This window comes from Trachemys scripta, chromosome 8 (genome assembly GCF_013100865.1).
Source record: "Trachemys scripta elegans isolate TJP31775 chromosome 8, CAS_Tse_1.0, whole genome shotgun sequence".
Lineage (NCBI taxonomy): Eukaryota > Metazoa > Chordata > Testudines > Emydidae > Trachemys > Trachemys scripta.
In genome coordinates, this window is record NC_048305.1 from 87580488 (window position 1) to 87604325 (window position 23838).

The 23838-nt window shown below is 40.1% G+C and overlaps 1 protein-coding gene across 2 annotated transcripts in view; it reads left to right on the forward strand.

Moving 5' to 3' along the window:
- Nucleotides 1-23838, forward strand: part of NEGR1 (neuronal growth regulator 1) — a 552031-nt gene that overhangs the window by 457372 nt on the left and 70821 nt on the right. The window contains exon 7 of one of the 2 annotated variants that reach the window (XM_034780293.1): nucleotides 10906-11057. The exons of the other annotated variant lie outside the window; for it this stretch is intronic. Coding sequence (XP_034636184.1) covers nucleotides 10906-11012 — 107 coding nt within the window. The 3' untranslated portion in view covers nucleotides 11013-11057. Of the gene's footprint in view, nucleotides 1-10905; nucleotides 11058-23838 lie in introns of those variants that run through there. 2 annotated transcript variants of the gene reach the window in all.

Here is a 23838-nt window from a genome sequence, read left to right on the forward strand (position 1 = left end):
GTGGGGTACAATTCCTATAACTAAATATGTGAATAAATAAAAAAGCACAATGTAACCATATATAGTTCTATATCACTCTGATATAGGATCATTTCGTTTGCCAAGAAATCTGATTTTTTACAATGTGCTTTACATTATCTATGTATTATAAAAGCTGGTATCTAAGCAATGGTATGAGTGCCCTTCTGCTTAATTTTGGACCCACTCCAAGATTACAAAAGCTATGTTTCCTTTTAAAGAAATGTTGGACCTCCCTATCGTGATTATTTTTCAGCTTCTGCTGTGTGAAAATGGACTTTAAATAAGTTTTCACTTTTGGAGGGATTCTTCTGACACCAGCAGTTCTTTCAGTTAGTTTCAGTTCCATACATAGAACTTGTCTTTTCTATCACAGAGGTTTGAGTTAATCACAAAAGTCAGTTCTATGAACCGTGCAGATAATGTAGACTTGCAAACCTTTGGTAGTCTATACAAGCCCTCACATGGCTCAAAGAGCTGTTTATATTACTGAGGACTCTTCTTTTGCAAAGCCCCTTTTTAATGGTCTAGTTTATTTCTGAAGCAGTATTGAATGTGAAATCCACAAAATAGAAAAGAACGTTGTGATTTTTGGTATTGCTTAACAATTGTACTCACATAAAGTATTGAAATGGCCCTATCAACACCATTGTCAGCTGATGAACAACATACAACATATTACTTAGCCGCAGCAGAAGCTGAAGCCCATCTTTGTATTCATGGATCCCAGTAAAGTAAGATCTTTCATATCAAGGTGTTTTGGATGCACAGTTTTCTCTGTCCCTGCTGTGACTCTATGAAAATTGGTAAGTAGAAAGATACTTATGGTAAGCTTCATTGTGTAGTCTTTATTCTTAATGTGGAACAGTGTATTTCATTGTTTAATATTGTTCAATATAAAAAAGATATTTTCTGTTTGTGTTTTTAAAGGCCATGATTAGCAGAAGATATCCTTAACTTCTTTATATTCATGGATGAATAGGATATATTTTTTCATATGTTGTCAATGTGATGTTAAAGTTATGTAGTTGTAAATGTTCAGTGCAATTGGAGGAGAACTGCATTTAGGAAAGTCTTCAATGAAGATATTTGGTCATCTTTTCCCTGGTCCTGAGAAAGAGATGATTTTTCCAGTGAGGAAAAAGCAGGAATGCCAGGAGCTAAAGAGGCCAATTCCTTAAAGTAAGTATTATGTCATTTCCAGTTTGTTATAGAAAAATTGCTGAATACTGTGCACAAAATGCAAGTTACCACACGGAGGGGAGGGAAAGCATAAGTTGTATGCATGGGGCCTCGTATGACTAAAAGTTCTCTAGGTTCATTATTACACAATATGCAAGGAATTAAAGCAGAAAAAAACATAATTATCACTTTTTCTTATGCTTCTGTTTTGCTTTATTTTTATGCCAGAATAAACACTGAAAAAGAACCAGCATCTCCTCTTCAAGAACAAGGAGAAAGAAGAAAGCAATCTGAATAATACTGGAAGATTGAGCTGATCCACCGCTGTATGTCAGACTTCTCTAGTTTCTCCTGGTGGATCATGACCCAAATCTTAAATTTCTTGGATCTGCATTGCTCTTTCTCTTCTTTCATCAATAACATTTGAAGATGGAAAAAAGCTGGAAAACTCATTTAGAGAATACATGATAGTGTGTGGTGGTTAAATGTTCCAACAGCATGTGTCTGGTATGGGCAGTCATTCTAAATGAGTGGCAATAAACCTTTAGATCACACCAGTACTGTCTCATTTCATACATGAATATGCATATCTCTGGTGATGAATAAATAATTGAGAATTTCATTAAATAATATACATGACTTTATCTTGCTTTTTAAAACAGATTCTTCTTTTTGTATAAGTTCCACCCCCTTTTGACCAACCATGTTAAGAAAATGCTACCACTATTGATAAATTGGCAAAAATATTTGCAAGAATTTTAGAAGTGCAAACTTAGATTGTAGGATTTTTCTCTTCTATAGGTAAAAATTTACCTGCAGAAATAGAGTACAACATTTTTGTAACTGGAACTGACGTTTTCTGTATTAAGAAATATTATTTCTTATCAAAATCATATTTCTACACAGTGTTTACCATCGGGATAACCTGGAACTGAAATAGTTGTATCCTACACAGTACAGAAATGGTATCCTGAAGAACACTGGTATCATTCTATGTACCACAGTATTATAATTACATTGTGCTGTGCAAAATATATGTATATTGAACTACATGAGTTGGTCAACCTCAGCTCATGTACATGAAAGTCCGAATACATTGTCTCCCAGGTATACAAACTTCAATCTTTCTTCTTAGTCCACCTCTATTGCTGTTCCACCTTAATACATACACAGCAAATGCCTTTGCTAAAGACAAGGTCTAAATGTGGTGGATCCTGTGATTTTTGCTGTGATAGAGGGAGGAAAGGGTGGGAGGAGAGAGAGGCCATGTACCTCACTAGAACTTCCAGCTAAAATGCAACCTTGCTGGAGTTGGTTTGCTTTCAGTTCCTTCCACCAACCTGGGGTATCCCTCTCATACTGTGATGCTGTGTCAAGCCACAAACCTCTAGCAGGTACTGCACTTGTACAGACATACACAGGCAGGGACACACCCAGTTCAGTTACATGACTGATCTCCCAATCACTTATGAACCATCAAGAGGGAGGCTCCAGCCAATTTCTCCTAGCTTCCCAGCCTTGCATCCCAGAACTGTACTGTCTTGCACTGGTCAGAAGCCAATGAAAGTTCATTACCCAGTATGTCCCTCCCTCAATGTGGAGAGACACTAAGACACTAGCCTTAGTAAACTGAGCTGAGATTTTCCAAGCACTTCAGCCAAAACACACTGTTTTGGATAAAATATAAAAACAGATTTATTAACTGCAGAAAGATAGATGTTAAGTGATTATGAGTAGCAAGCACAAAGATCAAAGTTGGTTACTTAAGAAATAAAAATACACTTGCAGTCTGAGTTCTACAAACTAAACAGGATTTGAATCAAGTAGTGTCTCACCCTAACAGATGGTAAAAACAGGTCACAGATCCTCAATACATAGGCCGAGACTCTTTTCCTGCCTGGGACCACCCTCCCCATTCAAAGTCTTTGTCCTCCAGACATTTCTTCCAGGTGTTGAAGTGGGGTGGGAAGGGGAGAGGGGCCAAATGATGATGTTATTTCCCCTCTTTTGTAGTTTCTTCCAGCTTGCTAGAAAGATCTATGCTATGACATGAGGGTCCACCCCCATTGGTCAAGCAGTCTCCATTGTCTACGTGCTCTCCCTGAGATGTCTTCTAGGATGGCTGGCCATTGGGAGAGTGAATTCCCTTTAATGGGCCATCAGAATGACTGGCTACTCCACTGTTGTACCTGAAAGGCTGGTTCTGAGTGTTCCCAACCTCACAACAACTATCAGTAACTTATACAGCAATACTTAATAACCTCACCTATAATTATAGCACATATAATCTGTTCAACAGATCAAGGCTTTTAAAATGATACCTCACAAGGCATACTTTGTACAAAGCACATCATAATTATATAACATTGGTGAATATGGGGTTCCAGGTACTGCTTTGAGGTAGTGTGTCATAACTGGTTCAGTTGATTGCCATAATGATTAACAGTTTTTTCAGTGCTGTGATTTGGTAAACTTAACTCTTATAGTGTGGTGTGATTAATCTAGTGTAGTCAATGATATATTTGAGAAAACAAGCAAGTTTTTTTCACTGTACTGTTGGTAAATGACTCACTTTTCTGACCTGTTGGCCTGCATCGCCTTTCACAGATATAACACTACTTTTAAAAAAACAGCATGTTTTTCCTGTAACCTAATTTAGGGCACATTTATACTTACAGAATAAGCATATCCAGTATCATGTATGATTTATGTGTCAAATCCAGTTTACTGACAGAAACAATATTTGTTTCCAGAAGGTATTGATTTATTGATTCTCTTTATGTCCTGAAAGGTTGGTTTGTAAAGGTTATCAATACAAAGGGGAGATAATGTGGTCTCAGCGTAGATACACCAGAATGTGTCTGGACTCTTGATTGGTGTGACTGTCTTGTATATTAGGCAGTGGTGGGCTTGGTTCTTTTGCTGTTATTTGTTCATTTGTTTTTTCCCTGTATGTCTGTACTTTGATACATCTGATTATTATATACATTAGTGCAGAGGAAACAAAGAAGTTGTGGAAGCAAACTCTGATTTATGGGGGATAAATGAGTTGCTGGTAATCGACGGCTGTCAGGAATTTTAACAATACTACATAAAGAAGAGCTAACTGAAACAACATAGAAGAGATTTCTGCAGGTTAGAAGGTTTGTCCAGTTCGACTCACTTAAATGATCATAATGTTGCCGACCTGAATGGGCGCAACAACCCAAAATTTACCCTTTGTGTTTTAATAAAATGCATAGTTTGGAATAGAGTCCTCCTCCTTCCTTAGAAAATTGGGCAGGTAATAATATCCCAGCTCTGGCAGCCTAACCAACAGGCAACAGGTGTCCAACAGCTACAAGTGGCCTAACTAAAAAGATGCATAAAGTAGAAACCCATTTCTAGTGAACTGGATTGAAAATCTCAGACTGTGTCACTGTATCACATTGTGCAAATTTCAGTTCCAGATATAGTAAACATCTGCTTATAATGAACTTATTTTAGGGGGAAATGTCTTCACTGTGGACTCAGTCCTGCAGAAGTGCAAAAATGGCTATAGATCAGCACAAATTAAATAGCTATCAAATACACTGATATTTACATATTTCCACAAACTTAAGTAAGGGTATTCCTTACAACTCTGTAGATCTGCAATTTATGGCAGAACCTTCAAAATGATAGAACTCTCATTCAGGATTTGCTTATTCAGAAATACTGATCTTCATGGGTCCATTTTCCACAGTCACATGACTTCTGGAAGCACTTTGATGATCATCATCCATTCATACTGTCATTGCTGAGGTATATTTAAAGCAAGCTGAACCTCAAAAGACACATCTGCACACTTTCAAAGCAATTGCTCTGTTTTGCTTTATCAGCTTTTACCAATGTGTTTTAGACTGTGACTGTACTTGCCTTGGGCCGTGCTCTCCAGAAAAGCCTGTGCTGGGTTTTGCAGTTTCAGTTCTAGAATGCCTAAGATCTGCTTCTACATACACTCCCAGAATCAATTACTACAACATGGGACTTATAGTAGCTTTGGGGGAGCCGCGTGGCAGCTGCTACACACCTGAAATAAATGTGTGGGATCACACTTAGGGCACAATAAGAAGCTTGATACTTAACGCCTGTGGATTTTTGTCAGAAAATAAGATACAGCAAACCTAGCTCACTGCGGTTCAGCTAGAGCAGCACACTGTGGGGAGCTGCTGAACTCTGCTGAGTGCTGAGCAACACCGTTCAGCAACTCCAAATATCTCTGCATGCTGGGCAGTGCGCTGCAGGCTCAGGTCCTATACGAATTCCTCTATGTGCCTGTGTAAAGTATTAAAAAAAATAGCAAGCTGCCCCCATGAATACAGTAGGTATGAGAGAAGGAAAGAACTAAAGCCCCGCTGAAGAATAAATCTTGGAAATGTTTAGAGGGAAACCAGTACCAGCAGCAGGTCTGCATGAGGATTTTCCTTTAGTGCTTGGATGGATAAAAATTGTCCAAACCCCTTGCATTGTTCTCCAAACACTTTTTCAGTGTGGGAGAAGATTTATACAGGACTATAATTATATACCGCATATGTGGATATTACTCTACTGAAATAGAGGTCAAATTCTGGATACATATGAATTGCTTTCTGTACCTGATTGGATGCCAGTGATGTCATGCCAATGTCAATATGCCCAGTAAATTCATATGTCTTACTTCTTTATCCTAGCTTAATTAAAATTTTATTTTAAAATATGACACTGCAATCAGTGCTTTTGTATATGTCTAGCAGTTAAAGTCACACAGTTGTCCTCATATTTCAAAGAGGCATTCATTAATCTCTCAGGAATTCACTTGTTGTGCTTTATGGATTGATTTTATGTTATGTTTTCACAGAATTAAGAGAAGATCAGAGGTGTTTAGGTTAGACTATTTCACACTGTCTAAACCTTATCCTGTTCCAAAACATTTTGGATATGTTTATTCATGATGCTGTTTGGATCTTCAGAGAGAAAAACAAAACAGCTGGTTTCCTCATGAACACACTGGGCTATTTTAATAAAAATAAAAACACATTAGTGCATCATTAGTAATCTTTTAATGAGAATGTCAGTTGTTGGGTTTAGTGTGTGAGTGGTGTTGGTGGCCTGTGATACACAGGAGGTCAGACTAGATGATCTGGTGGTCACTTCTGGCATTAAACTCTGATTCTACTACTTTCTCAACATGTTATTGTTAAAACTATACAAATTATTAGTCAACTAGAGATTTAATGGTCTCCCTAGAAGCAAGATCTGACTCAGAATGCTCCACTAGGAAGCATGAGCCCATAGAAAACTCATTTTTCTTTAACTCTGGGCTGAGAGGTACAACACCTCAGTTGTGTTCGCTTTTGGGAGTGAGGTGCAGGTTTCATGGATGCAAAAGTTCACGTTAGACCAAATTTATATATGTCAAAATTCTGAAAGGAGGTGTGAACAGCTCAACTGTTCTACTTATTTATGTCCCAATACTCATAGGCAAAAATTCCCATTGAAGTCATAGAAGTAAAAAATGTCATGTTTTTATGTATTTTTCATTTGCATTTCTTATGCCAGTGTGAAATATGGCTAGCACAACTGTCCCTGAATATCTGTGATCTATGTGGAGACCTTGATATTGTAAGACTTCTAAACTTGGGCCGAAAGGAAATGGAAAATAAATGCTAAAAAAAAGCAAAATGTTACTAATGAATCTTTAATGTGTTTTTATTTTTAATAAAATAGCCCAGTGTCTTCATGAGGAAACCAGTTGTTTTTATATTTTCTCTAAAGACCCGAACTGCTTCATGAATAAACATGTCCAAAAAAAGAGTTTTGGTACTTGAAGCTGCGGAAGATATTCCAGCCCCAAATAGCTTGATCTATGATTCTAGTAATGTGTACAGTCAATGGGAGTTTTGTCCAAGGACTTACAGCCAGATTCTGCCTCCTTCCTGATGGTGAGTAGTACTTTTCTCAGCAAGTAATTGTACTGAATGGGACTACTTTCAAAGTGAGGTACTACTAAACTTCAGTAAAGATGGCAGAATCTGGCCCTAAGTCATGACTACAGGACTTAGCCCAATAGTAATAAAATCCTTATTAATACTGATGTGGTTGAAATGGCGGTTTGCTTTTTAATGGCAAATTACAATAAAGCATGAGGTACCTGGCTGACTGTGGCAAAGATAACTTTGCTACTAGTCTGCAGTAAATGGAACCCAGGGCTTCTACAGGAAGCCACAGCAACAAGGAGGATTAACTCCTATAATATCATAAGAACAAGATCATGTTATCTCAGGACAGTCCAGAAGATAACTCATGTCACCACTGTATAATGCTTTTGAATTGAAGATAACAATAACACCTGGGAAACCAGATATGATTTTCCAAAGCATATAGACACAGGAAGGGCTGATATCCACCAAATCAAATGATTAAAAATAGTAAATCAAAAATAAATAGATAGCATTTGAAGTATGCTCATAAATAGTTCCTGCCTACGGTACACTTGGTTTTCAAGATACCTTGTTTTAATCAAATTTCCTTTTTTCTCTGCTAGTCACATTTGCTCTATATGCATTCAAGCTTGTTTTACAAGACACTCCATTTTTTCCAAACAGGTTATTATAAGGGGGGTTGCAGTACTTCTACCCTTACTTCTGCGCTGCTATTGGAGGTGGCTTTGTCTTCAGAGCAGGGCAGCTGGAGAGTGGCGGCTGCTGGCCGGGAGCCCGGCTTTGAAGGGAGAGCCACCACCGGCAGCTGCACAGATTTAAGGATGGCATGGTATGGTATGGTATGGTATGGTATGGTATTGCGAACCTTCTGTGCTGCTGCCTACAGAGCTGGGCCTTCAGTCAGCAGCTGCCACTCTCCAGTTGCTCAGCTCTGAAGGCAGCAGCGCAGAAGTAAGGGTGGCAATACCGCTCCTGTCTAAAATAGCCTTGTGACCCCACCTTCAACTCCCTTTTGGGTCAGGACCCCCAATTTGAGAGACACTGGTCTCCCCTGTGAAATCTGTATAGTGTAGGGTAAAAGCACACAAAAGATCAGATTTCACTGGGAGAGACCAGATTTCACGTTTCGTGACACGTTTTTAATGGCCATGAATTTGGTAGGGCCTTACAAATAGATTACCAAGATTATTGAATAACTTCCCAATTCACATCAACATAATAAAGCCCATAGTTTTTTAAAGATCAGACATTGCTGATCAAGCCGTTTAGTTAACAGAACAGGTACCTCACGGAGAGAGCATTATTCCTGTAGGTTCATGTAATTTGGTTTCAATAAGTGGTGATTCTTTTGAATATATTGGGGGAAAGTATGTATGTATAGCAGTCATTTAAGCAGAAACCTTCATTTGAAGGATACCAATTCTGGTCCCAGAAGAATCCACTGAAATTATTTTTTTCTATATTGAATTTGCATCAGACTTACTGAAACAAGCAAGCACTAAGAGTAGCCTTAGAATGTCACCTGTCCTGCAAGAGATTTCCTACCCCACCAGGGAATTTCCATTGAATAGGTATCAGTGAGTTTGAGAAAGAAAGGAGACTCCCTTCCTTCAAGACATTCTAAGTCTCCAGGATCATAAATGTTAAAGCACGGGGCTTGAGCTTGCCATCCTCATAATGATTAAGTAGATTCTGAGTCCATGTTCTATAGGCAGAGCATGATTTTCATTCCTTCCTTCCAGACCTATACTTTTTGCCAGAAAGGTTTTGTGATTAGTTCCTGGGGGTGTATATACCTGTACTGTGGATGTCCCAAAATAACAGAACTTGTTTTCACCCCAGAACTACATAGCACATCTTAGCAGAACACTGCACTGCAAACATTCTAGGGCCTTCCCATCTTTCCTGAATGCTCTTCCCAGGCAGATCCCCTGGTAAGAGTTCACTTGTGCTCTGGTTCAGCAATGCACTTATGTGAGTGTACGACTATGCATGTGATAGTCCCACTAACCTCTAATACTCACATATATAACATTACACAGGGGTTTACGTGTTTTGTTCGATTGGAACCTTGGAGATGAAAGCAGTTCCACTCTCAGAGGGTGAAATTCACCCCAGTTCTGAGGGTTCACAGGGATTAAAAGGTGCAGAGGATCTTTGCAGATCTTGCATTAGGGTGAGTTGTACCCATCATGCCACAAAGCAGTTATGGTTTATCCCACCCCTGAAGTGATTTAAAGCTGTCTCAGATATCAGATGGGTTTCCTCCACCAGCTGAACTGATAAATGTGGGCAATTGCGTAAACTGTCTCTAAGCAATATGTAGGAAACTGTATTTATATAAACCACAGTGTATGGCACAAAATGTCAGCCTTTCACACTGCATGGGTTTTAAGTTTCAAAATTAATTGTAAAGTTAATACGGTGCAGTTGTGAATTCCCAGATTGGCATATATTAATAAAATACAATGTACAGTGTCATGGAAGTGCCAATTCAGAAAAGATATATTTTAAATATCACATTGTAATTTAATAAATAAATTCATGTGATTATTGAGTTGTCACTTGATACATTTTTAAGGACCTGTAACACTATTAACTTGCATTCAAAATAATGCACAATTTTAAAATGCATTTTGTTGTTTTAAATGAAGCAGCATTTCTTAAAGAAACCATATTTATAATTAAATGTCTCTCTTTCAGAAAATGTTGGGGGGTGTTTCATTTTGAATAAATCTTACATTCACAGCATTAAATCAAATATTGCAGCTAATATGGAAAATTGAAATGGGGAAGACAGAGTGTAGCTCTTTTGCTATGATTTGCATGTCTATGTTGTCTCGTTATTTCGTATTTTTTCAAAGCTGTTGCATTATGTTTTCATGGTATTTTCATTATATGGCCCAGGATCCTTTGGATTTAGGTAATGCTACTGTTAAATCTTTTTTAATTAAGAGCATTAAGTTGCCACTTGGAAATGTTACTAGTTATTTGCACCTGTGCAATATGTATTAAGATTGGTATGTTTGGTTTGTGTAAAAACCAATAAAAAGAAACGGAAAAAGTGGAGTATAAAGTACTACCATAGCAAGATAGTGAGATGTCATAAAGTTAATGATTTGTTATACTAAATGTGGAGAATTTTGGAATTGTATATAGCTTCTTTTTACTATTCTTTGTATTGCACCAAGTAAATTAAACTTCTTCAAAATGTGGTTTGATATTGGTGTTTTCAATGTACGTTTTCTAGAAATAGTTTAAACAGAGGATAATAAACAATTATTTCCACAAGTTCATCTAAGAAAATGCCAGAATTCTCTCAATCATATTCCTTATGTTCACAGTCTTTGTCACTACTTATGTTTGCAAAAAAACTTAGTGTGAAAGAAAGCCTTTTGTACACAGGTTTCAGTATTTCACAAGAAGAATTCCTTGTGAATTTTGGCTTGAAAACTTTAATGGTAGGTTTAGAAAGCTGGCAGAATGGAAATTTGCAAATCGGAATGTGGTATCCTGTGTACTGTGTATTGATGATGCATGAATAAAATAGATTTAAAAAGAAAGACAGTGATGTGTATCTCATGACATAGGTTTGGTTTTTTGCACGTTTTTCACAGAATCTCTGGTGGTCAGTTGAATCTTTCAATAAAAGGTCTTATGCGTGTCTCTTGCATGACTGTTTATTGTCTCATTTTGTATCTGTGTTCCATGTGTAATTAATATCCAAATGTTCTCTTTTTTTTTTCCTTTTCCCTTTTTGTAGAAATTATTGAGCCTACTACCTCTAGTCCTGTCTCAAGCCCAGGTCAGTATCCACATACATTCACAACGTATGTTTGGGTACTCTCTCTCTCTCTTCAGGAATCATGACTTTTACATCGTCATATCAATAAGTTGAATTGATATTGGGCAGTATTGTTTCTGGTACTGCTAGATTGTCTCTTTCCTGTCTTTGTGCATTCATTAGTCTGTCTTTCCTTGAGCTGTATACTCTGCTCTCTTCTTAGTTTCTTTCTTTGAGAAAACTGTTCCGGTTTGTTTCTCTCCTGCCTCCCCTCTCTCTCTGTCCGAAGATTATGCAGTAAATGCATACAAGGGGGCTTAGTTGTGCATTGCCTTTACTTTTAGTACTCTTTGTGGTTTTAGTTGTAGAAAACTGACTGTTGGTTTGTGTTACTATAAACAAGGCATTTGTTTTGCCTTTTGTAAACCTTTTTCTGTAATATCTACCAAAATGAAGGAATGTATTTAGCTTTTCGGAAAGAAACATTCCAGATCTCACCACTTCTGAAAAACTCATGGGAAGGATCTCAGGGAAGTCATTGCTGTGAGGTTCTCCTCATAGAACTCATCCTGCTGAAGGAGGTGGAGTTTGCCTCCATGCAAAAAAGGTTGCAGAGCCTGCCCCTACACTTGGCCCCCAGGATCTGTGAGAGGCGAGGATCATCCATACAGAGGCCTTGACCCCTAGGAGATTTCCCATTGTTGGTTCTCTAACAGTGTGTCTCCATTGAAATCACTTTAACGGGGACTGCCTCAGCCATGACTGTCCCCATAATGCAGTGGGAGGAGGAACTCTGTGGAAAAGATAATATAGTCCAAGTCTATCATTTTTTCTGACTAATCTCCACAGGGACAGGACAGGGGGAAATGATATGTCCCCTTCCAGAACTTCCCAGTTGAACTTTCTTCCCCCAATCCATGCAAATTGTTCTCCACCGGGTCTGATGATGGTACCATGAGTGGCACAAAGGTGGCTAAATCTCCCTTTACACACAAGGAGTGAGATCTGCATGCTGAGAGGTCCCTCCAAACAAAAATCTAGGAGTCACAATCTGGACCAATAGTTATACGAATTTTAGTTCCATTTTTGTATATCACCGTGGTTGTCTTTTGCACAGTTAAATTTAAGATTTTTATAAAACCATATTTTCCTAACTAGTCATAAAAACTGACTCCACACATATGATGTGTGAAAGGAAAACACTTTTCACACAATTATTTTTTAAGAAAATGGTTATTATAATATACCAAGAGTTTTTTATGTCATCAGATTACTGATCCGCAGTGTAGTCAAATATGGCTTTTAAGAGGAAACTGAACGCAGTTAATATACTGCACTGTGTTTCACAAACATGTACTGTTTCTTAGCAAAAGTATCTGAAGGAGAGTCAGATGCTTCTGGGAAAAAAGAGGCACAAAACTTTCCTTGAGAGAAGCAGGATTTGGGCCTCTGCTGTAAGACACAGTAAGAAAAAAAAACAAAAGTAAAATGAGTCAGTTAACCCTCTACAGGAGCAGAAATGGGGTGGGGGTGGAGTCAATGTAGCCTGGCTCCCTTCCCTAAAGGGACTGGAGACAAAACCCATTGCATTCTCTGTGGCCCTATCTCAGGGGTGGGCAAACTACGGTCCGCCAGCTGTTTTGACCTAGCCTTTGAGCTCCCGCTGGGGAGCGGGATCTGGGACTTACCCCCGCTCCGGCACTCTAGCCGGGGAGTCCCTCTAGTTGGGGGCTGCTCCAGGCGGCTCCCGGAAGCTGCGGCATAGCCCCCCTCCAGCTCCTACATGCTCCAATGGCCTGCTCCAGTGGAAGCTGCCGAGGCGGTGCCTGCGGACGGGGCAGCAGGCAGAGCCACCTGGCCGTGCCTCCGCGTAGGAGCCAGAGAGGACATGCCGCTGCTTCCAGGAGCCGCTTAAGGTAAGTGCTTCCTGGAGCTTGCACCCCTGAGCTTCTCCCCACGCCCCAATCCCCTGCCCCAGCCCTGATCCCCCTCCCGCCCTCAAAACCTCTCGATCCCAGCTGGAGCACCCTCCTGCACCCCAAGCCCCTCATCCCCAGCCCCACCCCAGAGCCCGCCCCCCCAACTGGAGCCTGCACCCCTTCCTGCACCCCAACCTCCTGCCCCAGCCCTGTTCCCCCACACACCCTCCGAAACCCTCGGTCACAACCCAGAGCATCTTCCTACACCCCAAACTCCTCATACCCAGCCCCACCCCGGAGCCCGAACCCCCCACCCGAGCCCCCCCCCCCCCCCCCGGCACCCCACTCCCCAGCCTGGAGCCCCCTCCTGCACCCTGAACTCCTCATTTCTGGCCCCACCCAGGAGCCCACACCCCCAACCAGCGCCCTCACCCCCTCCCGCACTGCAACTCCAATTTTCTGAGCATTCATGGCCCGCCATACAATTTATTTTCCCAGATGTGGCCCTCGGGCCAAAAAGTTTGCCCACCCCTGCCCTATCTCCTTTTTCTGTCACCGTAATAGTCACTGGTAACTCAACAAGGTGACATATGGGCTTTCTGCTTCCCCTCCCCCACAGGATTTACTAAAGGGGAGTACAATATAACCCAAAGTAAAGTGTTCACTGGCTAATAATGTAGAAGTCAGGGAGATGCAATAAGGAGGAGAGAGTTACAAAAGAAAAACTAAGAAGCACATTGAACCTTCCCATCAAGTTCCAACCTTGAGAAGGTTCTATCAAGAGAGAAGCTGGGCAGACTGTGGAGGAGTGTACTTTCCAAAGTTCACAGATACAGAGTCTCCAGTTTCACAGAGGGGCTGCACTTCCATGCTACCATTTGGATCTTCCTTCCCTCAAGAAACTGTGCTGCCTTTATCCACCCCAGGACCTCCTACACTGGCACTGCAAAGCATTTCAACTAAATTACTAAGAAAGATCAGTAACATGGATTTATTTAAGACCAGAATATGGCTGTCAGAAAAAAGGATAGGCAAAATAAAGCCAAAACAGGAGTGAAAGGGAAGGATGAACTTGACCTGCAAAGAACAGACACAGGTTGTACTGAAGTTAAAGCCAAGCTAGTCAGGCGATTTTTCACGGTTGTTATAGGCCTCTAGGGAGTGAAATATAGGTAGATCAAGAAATGTTTTTAGAGATAACAGAAGCCTGTAAGGAGTCCAGAACTTTGATATAACTCAGATATTGAATGGCATGACAACTGTGCACAAACTTCACATTGAATTATTCTTTCTATATGTATTGCAAATTGCTTTGTTATACAGTGTGTTGAACAGTCTACATGGTCTGATGCTATTCTGGACCTAATTCAAGGAAATGAGGCAAAAATGATAAATATTATATGGTTAAAGTTAGATGGCATCTAATATTATTCAGTTTGAAAGACTTATGAGGGTAAGTACTGCAGCAAGGAGCAAACATTTCTAGTTTAGGAAAGCTGACTTTGAAATAACATAAAAGGTTGCAAAGACTTTTTTATGGAATTCTTAGTAAATGGGGAAATCTACCACAGACAAAAAAATATAGTCTAGAAACGAATGAAGTGAGAGGCCAGTGTCCCAATGTGATATATTTCTCTTAATACTGAAAGTGGGCACAAGAGACCACTGTGGTTAGGCAGGGATGTAAAAAGGAAGCTAAAGATAAACAAAAGGCTTTTGTTTGAGGTACCGTCTGCAAAATAGGAACGGCACACCTTTAAAGCCAAAGAGAAGAAAATTAAGAGAAGCTAACTGTATGATACATTCCAATTTTAAATAATTTAAAAGATGAGTTTAAAATACATTTGCAAAATGAAAAATGTAAGAGAGAGTTGATCTGTTGACAGTACAGAAGCAGATTCAAAAATTGCAACAAAATCAAACTGGTTAAAGAATAAGGGTTCAGTCATAATCCTTCCTCGTGAATGTTAGTCCCACTGAAATCAGTATAGCAGTTGAATTGTTCTAAGTTTGCCTTGCATAATTAGACAATGTTCCTGTGTATTTCTTACACTTCTCTATTCTGAGTATGTTAAATATCTAGGGTATGCTGTTACTATTGCTATAATATCATGTTATTTCAAAGGCAATTAAAAGTTTTCCGTGGCAGCCAAGATCTGAGCCCCAATATGCCTCAGTCTCAACAGAGGAGGACAACAACAGTGGACTAGGATAGTACTGTTGCTGAAGACTTTGTTTATGGGGGGAAATGACCAGAGTAAACATTTTCGTAGAAATTAAAGATTAATAGATTAACATAAGAGACATCCATTATTTTTTTTCAAAATGAGGGTAGTGAAGTCCACTTAATATTTTATAAAGTCTTTGCCACATCAGTTTCTGATTCAACTAACAGGACTGGAAAATTGAATTAACACCATTATTCACAAAAATAAGGTCTATGAAATGTAGCAAGTGATAAGATTAAAAGAAAACTATACTGTCATCAGCCCTGCAGGTTGAAGGCATAAAAGGTAAGTGGTGTTTTCCAGTATGATAAATTGTACACTGCATTTAAAAAAAGAATGTATTTTTTCTATTGCAAATGCCATTTCTGAGCTTATTGGTAGCCATTTCGGTAAAAACAGTCATGTGACCCTATAAATGTTAAAGCCTAATACAAGAGACTGTATGCATATTTCCATCTGCTTTACCACTGGTTGAACTATCAAAAACCATTTTAAATATTAAACTTAATATAAATATTAAACACGGAAATTCCTTTTCTAATTACATTTTGATCATATTAGCATTGTGGCAGGTTTACAGTCTTCTCCAAGTTTTATGCATAACTTTTTTAGCAAGATGGTACACTGAGATTATCAGGCTTTAGACATGAAAAATGAAATTTAAAAAATGTAGGTCCAGTCTGTTTCTTACTGAAGACAATGGCAAAACTTTCTTCATGATGTAAGTTTGCTGCTACTTAAGATTGTTTATTCATAGAGCAAAGTGTTAGTCAAAATATAGAGTGCTAAACAAACAGTATCATTTCAGGCATCATCAGAGACAATTTTGGGAAGGATTTAATAAACAGAATTTGAAAAACAACTAAAATTAAGTAGATTTTTGAGAGGCAGGGATTGTTTAACTGGCTTTCACTGGTTTTCAGAGATATTGCCATCATTACAGAGAAAGTAAATACAGTGGTGATTATATCTTGAAATTTAATCATGGCATTCATTAGGAATTCCATGTCAAAAACTATTGACTAGCCAGCAGAATTCATGATGTGCAGATAAAAATACCTTGTTTTATAGAAATTGGCTCAGGCGCGATATAAAAATGAGTAACTGACAATTTCTGCAGCTGGAATTTTTTTTGAACTTGTGTAGACAAAGTAAACTGATAGCTGTAGGAGCAAAAGGTCATAGAACTAGAAACAGGAATTTACAAAAATCTAATAGCTGCATAGTATACAGAGCAAAAGGGAATTCAACATTATTGCAGCAAAATGTTTGAAATCACTATCCTATTCCACATCTGTATTTTTAAAAGCATTAAAATGCTAGGAAACATCAAGAAAGAGAAGGTAAACCTCAAAAGAAATGTTTCTTTATAAGGAACCAGGGTCAGGATTCATCGCAAATATATTCTTCAATATTGTCACCTTTTCATAGAATCGCTGCTTGAGCCAAAACCAGTTCTGTGAACTTATTCATGATCTCTTGTTAAACTATAATCAGTTTCACTTAAGTATGTTAAAAATATGTTTGTCATTTATTTACAAATGTGGCAAAGAGTAGCATTTTCACCCGACTGTCAGACTATATAGAGATGCACACATAATGGCATTCAGTAGCCCCCCTCACTTAACGTTGTAGTTATGTTCCTGAAAAATGCGACTTTAAGCGAAATGATGTTAAGCGAATCCAATTTCCCCGTAAGAATTAATGTAAATGAGGGGGTTAGGTTCCAGGGAAATTTTTTTCACCAGACAAAAACTATATTTTATATATATATATATATATATATATATACACATACACACACACACACACACACAGTATAAGTTTTAAACAAACAATTTAATACTGGTACACAGTGATGATGATTGTGAAGCTTGGTTGAGGTGGAGAAGTCAGAGGGTGAGATATTTCCCAGGGAATGCCTTACTGCTAAATGATGAACTAGCAATTGGCCGAGCCCTCAAGGGTTAACTCTCACACTCTACAAGGCAGCAGGAACGGAGGGAGGGGAGACAGCATCACAGACAGAGACAGAGACAGAGACACACACTGTGTGTATGAGAGAGAGAGAGATGCTCATTTCCCCTTTAAGTACGCTGACCCTACTCTTAAGTACACTGCCTTGTTAATTAGATCAGCTTGCTGAGACTGCAGCTGCTGCCAGCAAGTTCCCTACGTCCTGATCCCTGTCGTGTGTGTCCCCTGCTCTATGGAAGATGGGGTAAGTGGGGTGCAGGAGCAGGGGGGAGGGGGTCACCCTGACAGCCCCCCTCTTCCTCCTCTCCCCCCGCCCTCCCCCCCGCACAGCAAGCAGGAGTCTCTGGGAGCAGCTCTAAGGCAGAGGGCAGGAGCAGCACATGGCAGTGGGGGGAGGGACAGCTGCACTGCTGACAATTGATAGCCTGCTGGGCAGCTGCTGCACAGGGAACTTAGGGGAGTGGGGAGCTGATGGGGGGCTGCCGGTCCACCCTGGTTCCAAGCCCCCACCAGCTAGCTGCAACTGGCTGCTCTTCCTGCAAGCAGTGGACAAAGCAGGCAGCTGCCAAACGACATTAGAAGGGAACATTGCACAACTTTAAATGAGCATTTTCCCTAATTGATCAGCAACGTAACAATGAAACAACGTTAACCGGGACGACTTTAAGTGAGGAGTCACTGTAATTTAGCACTACGAGTGGAACAATTCACTCAAGTGGCCCAAATTCATATGATAGTTCTCCATAATTACTGAATTGCTTTAATAGCAGAAAGGTATCTCATACATTCTTTATTACAAGAAAAAGTAACCTTCCTTTCATTGTCTTTCTGTTTTTTTCCATTCTTCCATTCCTTACCTAGTTTTTACTGGGCTCTTAAACATTTTTTGATTCTTTAAATACAGTTTACTGTAATCCCTCACCTGGGATTCACCCCACTGGTTAACAATTAATCCACCCTGTTTCAAGTCATAAACATTCAACATGGCTGCACTTATACATGTATCCAAGTTCCGTAACAGTATATCCAGCCAGGCTGAGTATAAACTTTTGCAATAAGGTAAAGTTCCATTGAGTTGACCATCATGCATTAGGAGGAAATTAAAGATGTTAAATTTAGTCTTATCAAAGAAGAAAAAAAGACTTTTAGGTAACTCAGTCGATAGCTTTGAAATAGCTACACTTTTTAGGTTTCTAGGGCCTATCTGTTAAAATTTCTTCTCTTCCCTTTGAATAACCCATAATAGATCAAAAGGAAACTTAACATAGTTATACCACTGTCTAGTTTTTTACTTCTGTAGTAAAAAGTATTAAAATGAAGAAGCAGAAGCAAATGTTTTTATGGGGATTTTTTTTAAGCCAGCTACAGATTGAAGTCTGAATTCTCTTCAGTCTCCTACACTGCAAGAAATTTGAGACAGGAAGTACTTTATCAAATGAAGTTGGTAGTACATTACAAAACACCATGGGATTGTCTGGTAAAAATAATTGAAAACCATCTGGAGAAGATGGCGGCAAAGTGGAAGAACTGGAAATTAGACTTCAAATAATCTGGGGGCACAACGCAGCACAAAATCTTCTATTTTAGCATTTTGTGAAAGGGTAGATTACTACTGACTGTGACAGTTAGCTCCTAACAAAAATCTAAGGGTTATGAATATGAGGATTCTGGAGATACCAGTGGATAGTACAGAAAATTACTTAATTACCTGAAGTCCTGAAACTGAAACTAAAAGACAGCCCAAGTTGTAGGCAAACAGGATCCCCATGAGTTAACCTAAAAAGACAGTGAGATTGTCACTGAGGCTAGGTCTACACTACCCGCCTGAATCGGCGGGTAGAAATCGACCTCTCGGGGATCGATTTATCGCGTCCCATTGGGACGCGACAATCGATCCCCTAATCGACGCTCTTACTCCACCAGCGGAGGTGGGAGTAAGCGCCGTCGACAGGAAGCCGCGGAGGTCGATTTTACCGCGGTCCTCACAGCGGGGTAAGTCGGCTGCGATATGTCGAATTCAGCTACGCTATTCACGTAGCTGAATTTGCGTATCTTAAATCGACTCCCCCCTGTAGTGTAGATGTAGCCTAAGACAGAGAGAATTAGTTGAAACAGAATAAGAGGTATTAATTCTTGTTCTTCCCTACATCAGTTCCACTAGGGCATGTTAGACAGCAAGAAGTGTAGCAGATAAAGGAGGTTTATTCAGAAGGTGAGTGTGAAGTCTACTATCACGTTGCTTTCAAAGATGAATGTTACTCATGATGAGAAGAGACATGTTCTGAGAGAGTGATTTTTGCAAACTGTTTATAGCAAAAGATTTGGGAAAGTAAGTGAGGCAAGGCCATGCTCAGTGAAAGACCTGGGGACTCTTAAATCTAAAATAGCTAAACACTACTTGATACTGTTCTGTTGTTCTGTTGTGTGTTTTGATAAACCTATACAAAAAGATTTGGGAAACCCAAATGTGGGACCTTTTATTTGTTGTTTCACTGTTATAACCATAAGGTTTTTCCGGAAAAAGTGTGTAGAATCCATGTGAAGTATTTGCTTTGCATAGCAACTTTAGGCTTTTTAGTTGATGAAGTGCTAAGCAGTCAGGGCCACTAGCACATCTTAGCAGGTTCTCTGCACCTGGCAGGATTGGGCCATCATTATCCCTCAGAATAGGACATAGAATCATAGAAGAATCATAGAAGATTAGAGTTGGAAGAGACTTCAGGAGGTCATATAGTCCAATCCCCTGCTGAAAGCAGGACCAACGCCAACTAAATCATCCCAGCCAGGGCTTTGTCAAGCCAGGCCTTAAAAACCTCTCAGGATGGAGATTCTACCACTTCCCTATGTAACCCATTCCAATGCTTCACCACCTCCTAGTGAAATAGTTTTTCCTAATATCCAACCTAGACTTCCCCCACTGCAACTTGAGACCATTGCTCTTTGTTCTGTCATCTGCCACCACTGAGAACAGCCAAGCTCCATCCTCTTTGGAACCCCTCTTCAGGTAGTTGAAGGCTGCTATCAAATCCCCCTCACTCTTCTCTTCTGCACACTATATAAGCCCAGCTCCCTCAGCCTCTCCTCATAGCCGATTGCGGCTCCCACTGGCCACGGTTTACCACTCCAGGCTAATGGGGGTGGCGGGAAGCGGTGCGGGCCGAGGGCTGTGCTGTGCCCCAGCCCCCTAATAATTTCATTTTCATTGCCCTCTTCTGGACTCTCCAATTTGTCCACATCCTTTCTGTAGTGGGGGGCCCAAAACTGGACACAGTACTCCAGATGTGGCCTCACCAGTGCCGAATAGAGGGGAATAATCACTTCCCTGGCAATGCTCCTACTCATGCAGCCCAATATGCTGTTAGCCTTCTTGGCAACAAGGGCACACTGTTGACTCATATCCAACTTCTCATCCACTGTAATCCCCAGATCCTTTTCTGAAGAACTGCCGCTTAGCCAGTCGGTCCCCAGCCTGCAGCAGTGCATGGGATTCCGTCTTCCGTCCATGGGATTCTTCCAACTTCATTTAAATATTTCTCTTCCCTTCTCTCCAGCTGCTATGGACAACTGTCCACAGAGACTCCAACCAGTTGTAGTAATGGTTCATGAGTTCATTAACATTTTTATGTATAACCAATAATTTTGAATAGATATTATTTGTTTAATTTGTTATTTAATGATTACAGGCACAGATAGACTTACAGGTAGTTTCTATCTCTTTGATGTCATTGGTATTCAACTGCATGTTATATTGTGTTCTTCTTTTTTTATTTTTAATTTAAATTTTAAAAAGTTCAGATAAGAAATATCCTGAATGATGACAGGGTTTGATACTCAGGGAAAAGCTACATTAGTGAAAAACTAGTCATGAACAATTAAATATTATCTAAAGATTAGGGAATACAGAGGTAGGTTTTCACTGTAATGCATGGGGATTTAAGCATGTGACTCTCATTCAAGTTAGTGAGAGTAATGCAATACTTTTTTCATGTTGTACTGGGAATTTACTTCCAAGTAAAAAGGAACTTCTAGGAATATTTGAAGTTAACTTAGAATGGAAAATGTGTGCTAAGCCAAGTTCTCTCTCTGTGTTTAACAATTCTCTTTGCCCTTATGACGGAGTGCACAAGCACAACAGTATATCATTGGTATGATAAGCCTTTTGAAATCTGTGGTCTCAATGAAGTAAAAGGAGGCTCTTGACATAATGCTACTCTAAAGCACCCATAAGAGTCTCCCATGCAATGAGGTCCCATGTGAAGAAGAGTTCAATTAAGTCTTGACATAAAAGATCAATCATAAAATAACCAAAGGTCTATTGGATCAAATGTATCTAGATCAGGGATCAACAACCTTTGGCCCGCGGCCTGCCAGGGTAAGCCCCCTGGCGGGCCGGGCCAGTTTGTTTACCTGCCGTGTCCGCAGGTTCAGCCGATCGCGGCTCCCACTGGCCACGGTTTGCCGCTCCAGGCCAATGGGGGCGGCGGGAAGTGGTGCGGGCCGAGGGCTGTGCTGGCTGCCGCTTCCCGCAGCCCCCATTGGCCTGGAGCGGTGAACTGCGGCCAGTGGGAGCCGCGATCGGCCGAACCTGCGGATGCAGTAGGTAAACAAACCTGCCCGGCCCACCAGGGGGTTTACCCTGGTGGGCCGCAGGCCAAAGGTTGCCGATCCCTGATCTAGATTAAGGAATGAAGAATCCAACTAAGCCTTCGAAGAGTTATATTCCAACATGTTAATAATTGATGTTTTACCAGCAAGTCCTTACATTAACATATGCATGATCTGAAGTGGTTCTTTCATAATGTTGAGATTCTTTTCTACTTATATACAATGAGCAAAGTTAAATATGGGTCAGTTTTGATGTTCAATTTACTAGCTTTTCAGAGTTGAAGTCAGTCAGGCTCTATTTTATGCAGTCATGCTTCTGGTTTAATTTATGGAAAATTTCTAAAATTAGTTCAACAAAACCAGAAGATTATATATTGTTTTACAAAATGTTTTCATGGAAAACAGTGGTTCAAATGCCTGTATGCAGAAACATTTCAATGACCTCAGAACCAGATTCAAATGGCTGGGATTGATTTACAAAGCTAGTTTTCAGGTCTCCCATCCCCAACATAACCAACTCCCATCCACCATGGTCATATCAATATACAATGGATTTTTGGTAGGACCAATGAAATTATTCTTCAGAGCATCTCCAAATTTAACTGACTGAAAGTATGTCTACACTGAAGTGGGGATGTGCAATTTGATCAAGGTAGCACACTAAAAATAGAAGTGTGGCCGCGCTGTACAAGAGGTAGGAGGATCTAAGACCCTAAGTAACTACCTTCTTCTGATGCTTGTACTGCCATAGCTACACTTCTGTTTTTAGTGCACTAGTTTCAGCAGAGCTCAAGTGTGGGTATGTCTACTCGAGCTGACAATTACATCTCCAGTTCCACTGTAGACATATCCTGAATCTGTACAAAAATGTGGAGGGAGTCCTCTTGCTCCACTCAGTCCTCTGCTTCAGGAGAAGGGAAAACCATCGACTTATGCTGGAATCTGTGCACTTCTATCATAATAAAACATGTTTTGGAGGACAATTCTACAAATAACCTAGGGATCTGGGGGCTGCTAGCTAACCAGCCATTTGGTTCAGGGGGGTTGTAGTACTTACATAGTACTTTACAAAGCTAAAATAATTAACCATCCGCTTGGTCCCTGTGAGAAAGGGAAATATTATTATAAAAAGCAAACAAATGGGGAACCAAAGGACGAAAGGTTCTTTAAGCATTTTTCCACACAGATCCCACTGTAGGTGTGTGCATCCCATGCATGCAAGCCTAGGACCTGTTAGCCATCAATGTCCATTGCGGCATATGCACATGTGCTCTGTGCACCTTCATGCTTCTTACAACAAAGGTATAAAGGGCAGAACAGACGCAACTGAACTGCCCATGGTAGTGAGTCAGAGCTCACAGTGTCCTCTTGCTTTCATGTAGCTCTTAAATAGTTTAGGGTTTATAGCTGGTTAGTTTGTTTAATATTAGTGTAGGTTTTGATAAATCTTAATTTAAGCCGGTTGGCTTTATTTAAAAAAAATGCTTTTCTTTCTTTGAGACTCACCCTAGAGAATGTCCAGAAGACGTCTTATAAATTATTTGACATTTTGCACCTGGTATCCTAGGGTCATTCAGCATGACTATTAAAGAGAACATTCTTGACCCTGCCAAAAATCTGTTGCAGACCCCAGTATCTATCTCTGTCACATCTAAGAGAGCAGATTGCAGATACTAACTTCCTGCTAAAGGACATTCAAGTATATTTTTACCCACCCAATCCCTCTGCCTTTGATTGTTACAACAGCTCACAAAAAGTCTAAGCTGCCTTAGTCCCATACTCTACACCCAGAGACAAGACGCCCAAGAAGACACATCTTGTAGGAAGAAAAGCTTAGTAATGTGCTAGTTTGAAGCTTCATGTAGCCAACTAACAGGCTTTCTTGGCTAAGTACAATTTTATTCAATGGGGAAAGTTTTTAAGTAAACTGAAAAACTGCTCCTCAGAAGACTAGAGACAATTGAAATCAGTGGTTAAAGGCCAGTTGGTGGCGAAGACAGGTTTATAGGCCTCATTGGATGCCTCTGACACTGCAACGAGTTCAAAGCCCATTATGGTCACTATGCGAAGAACATCATGGTTCAGGCATTGGGCATTCCAAAAGTGGTTCAGGCCACAATTGAGGACCTTCCTTTTGAGGGCCATGACCTTTTTAATTCAAGAATTGATGAAGCACTTCATTC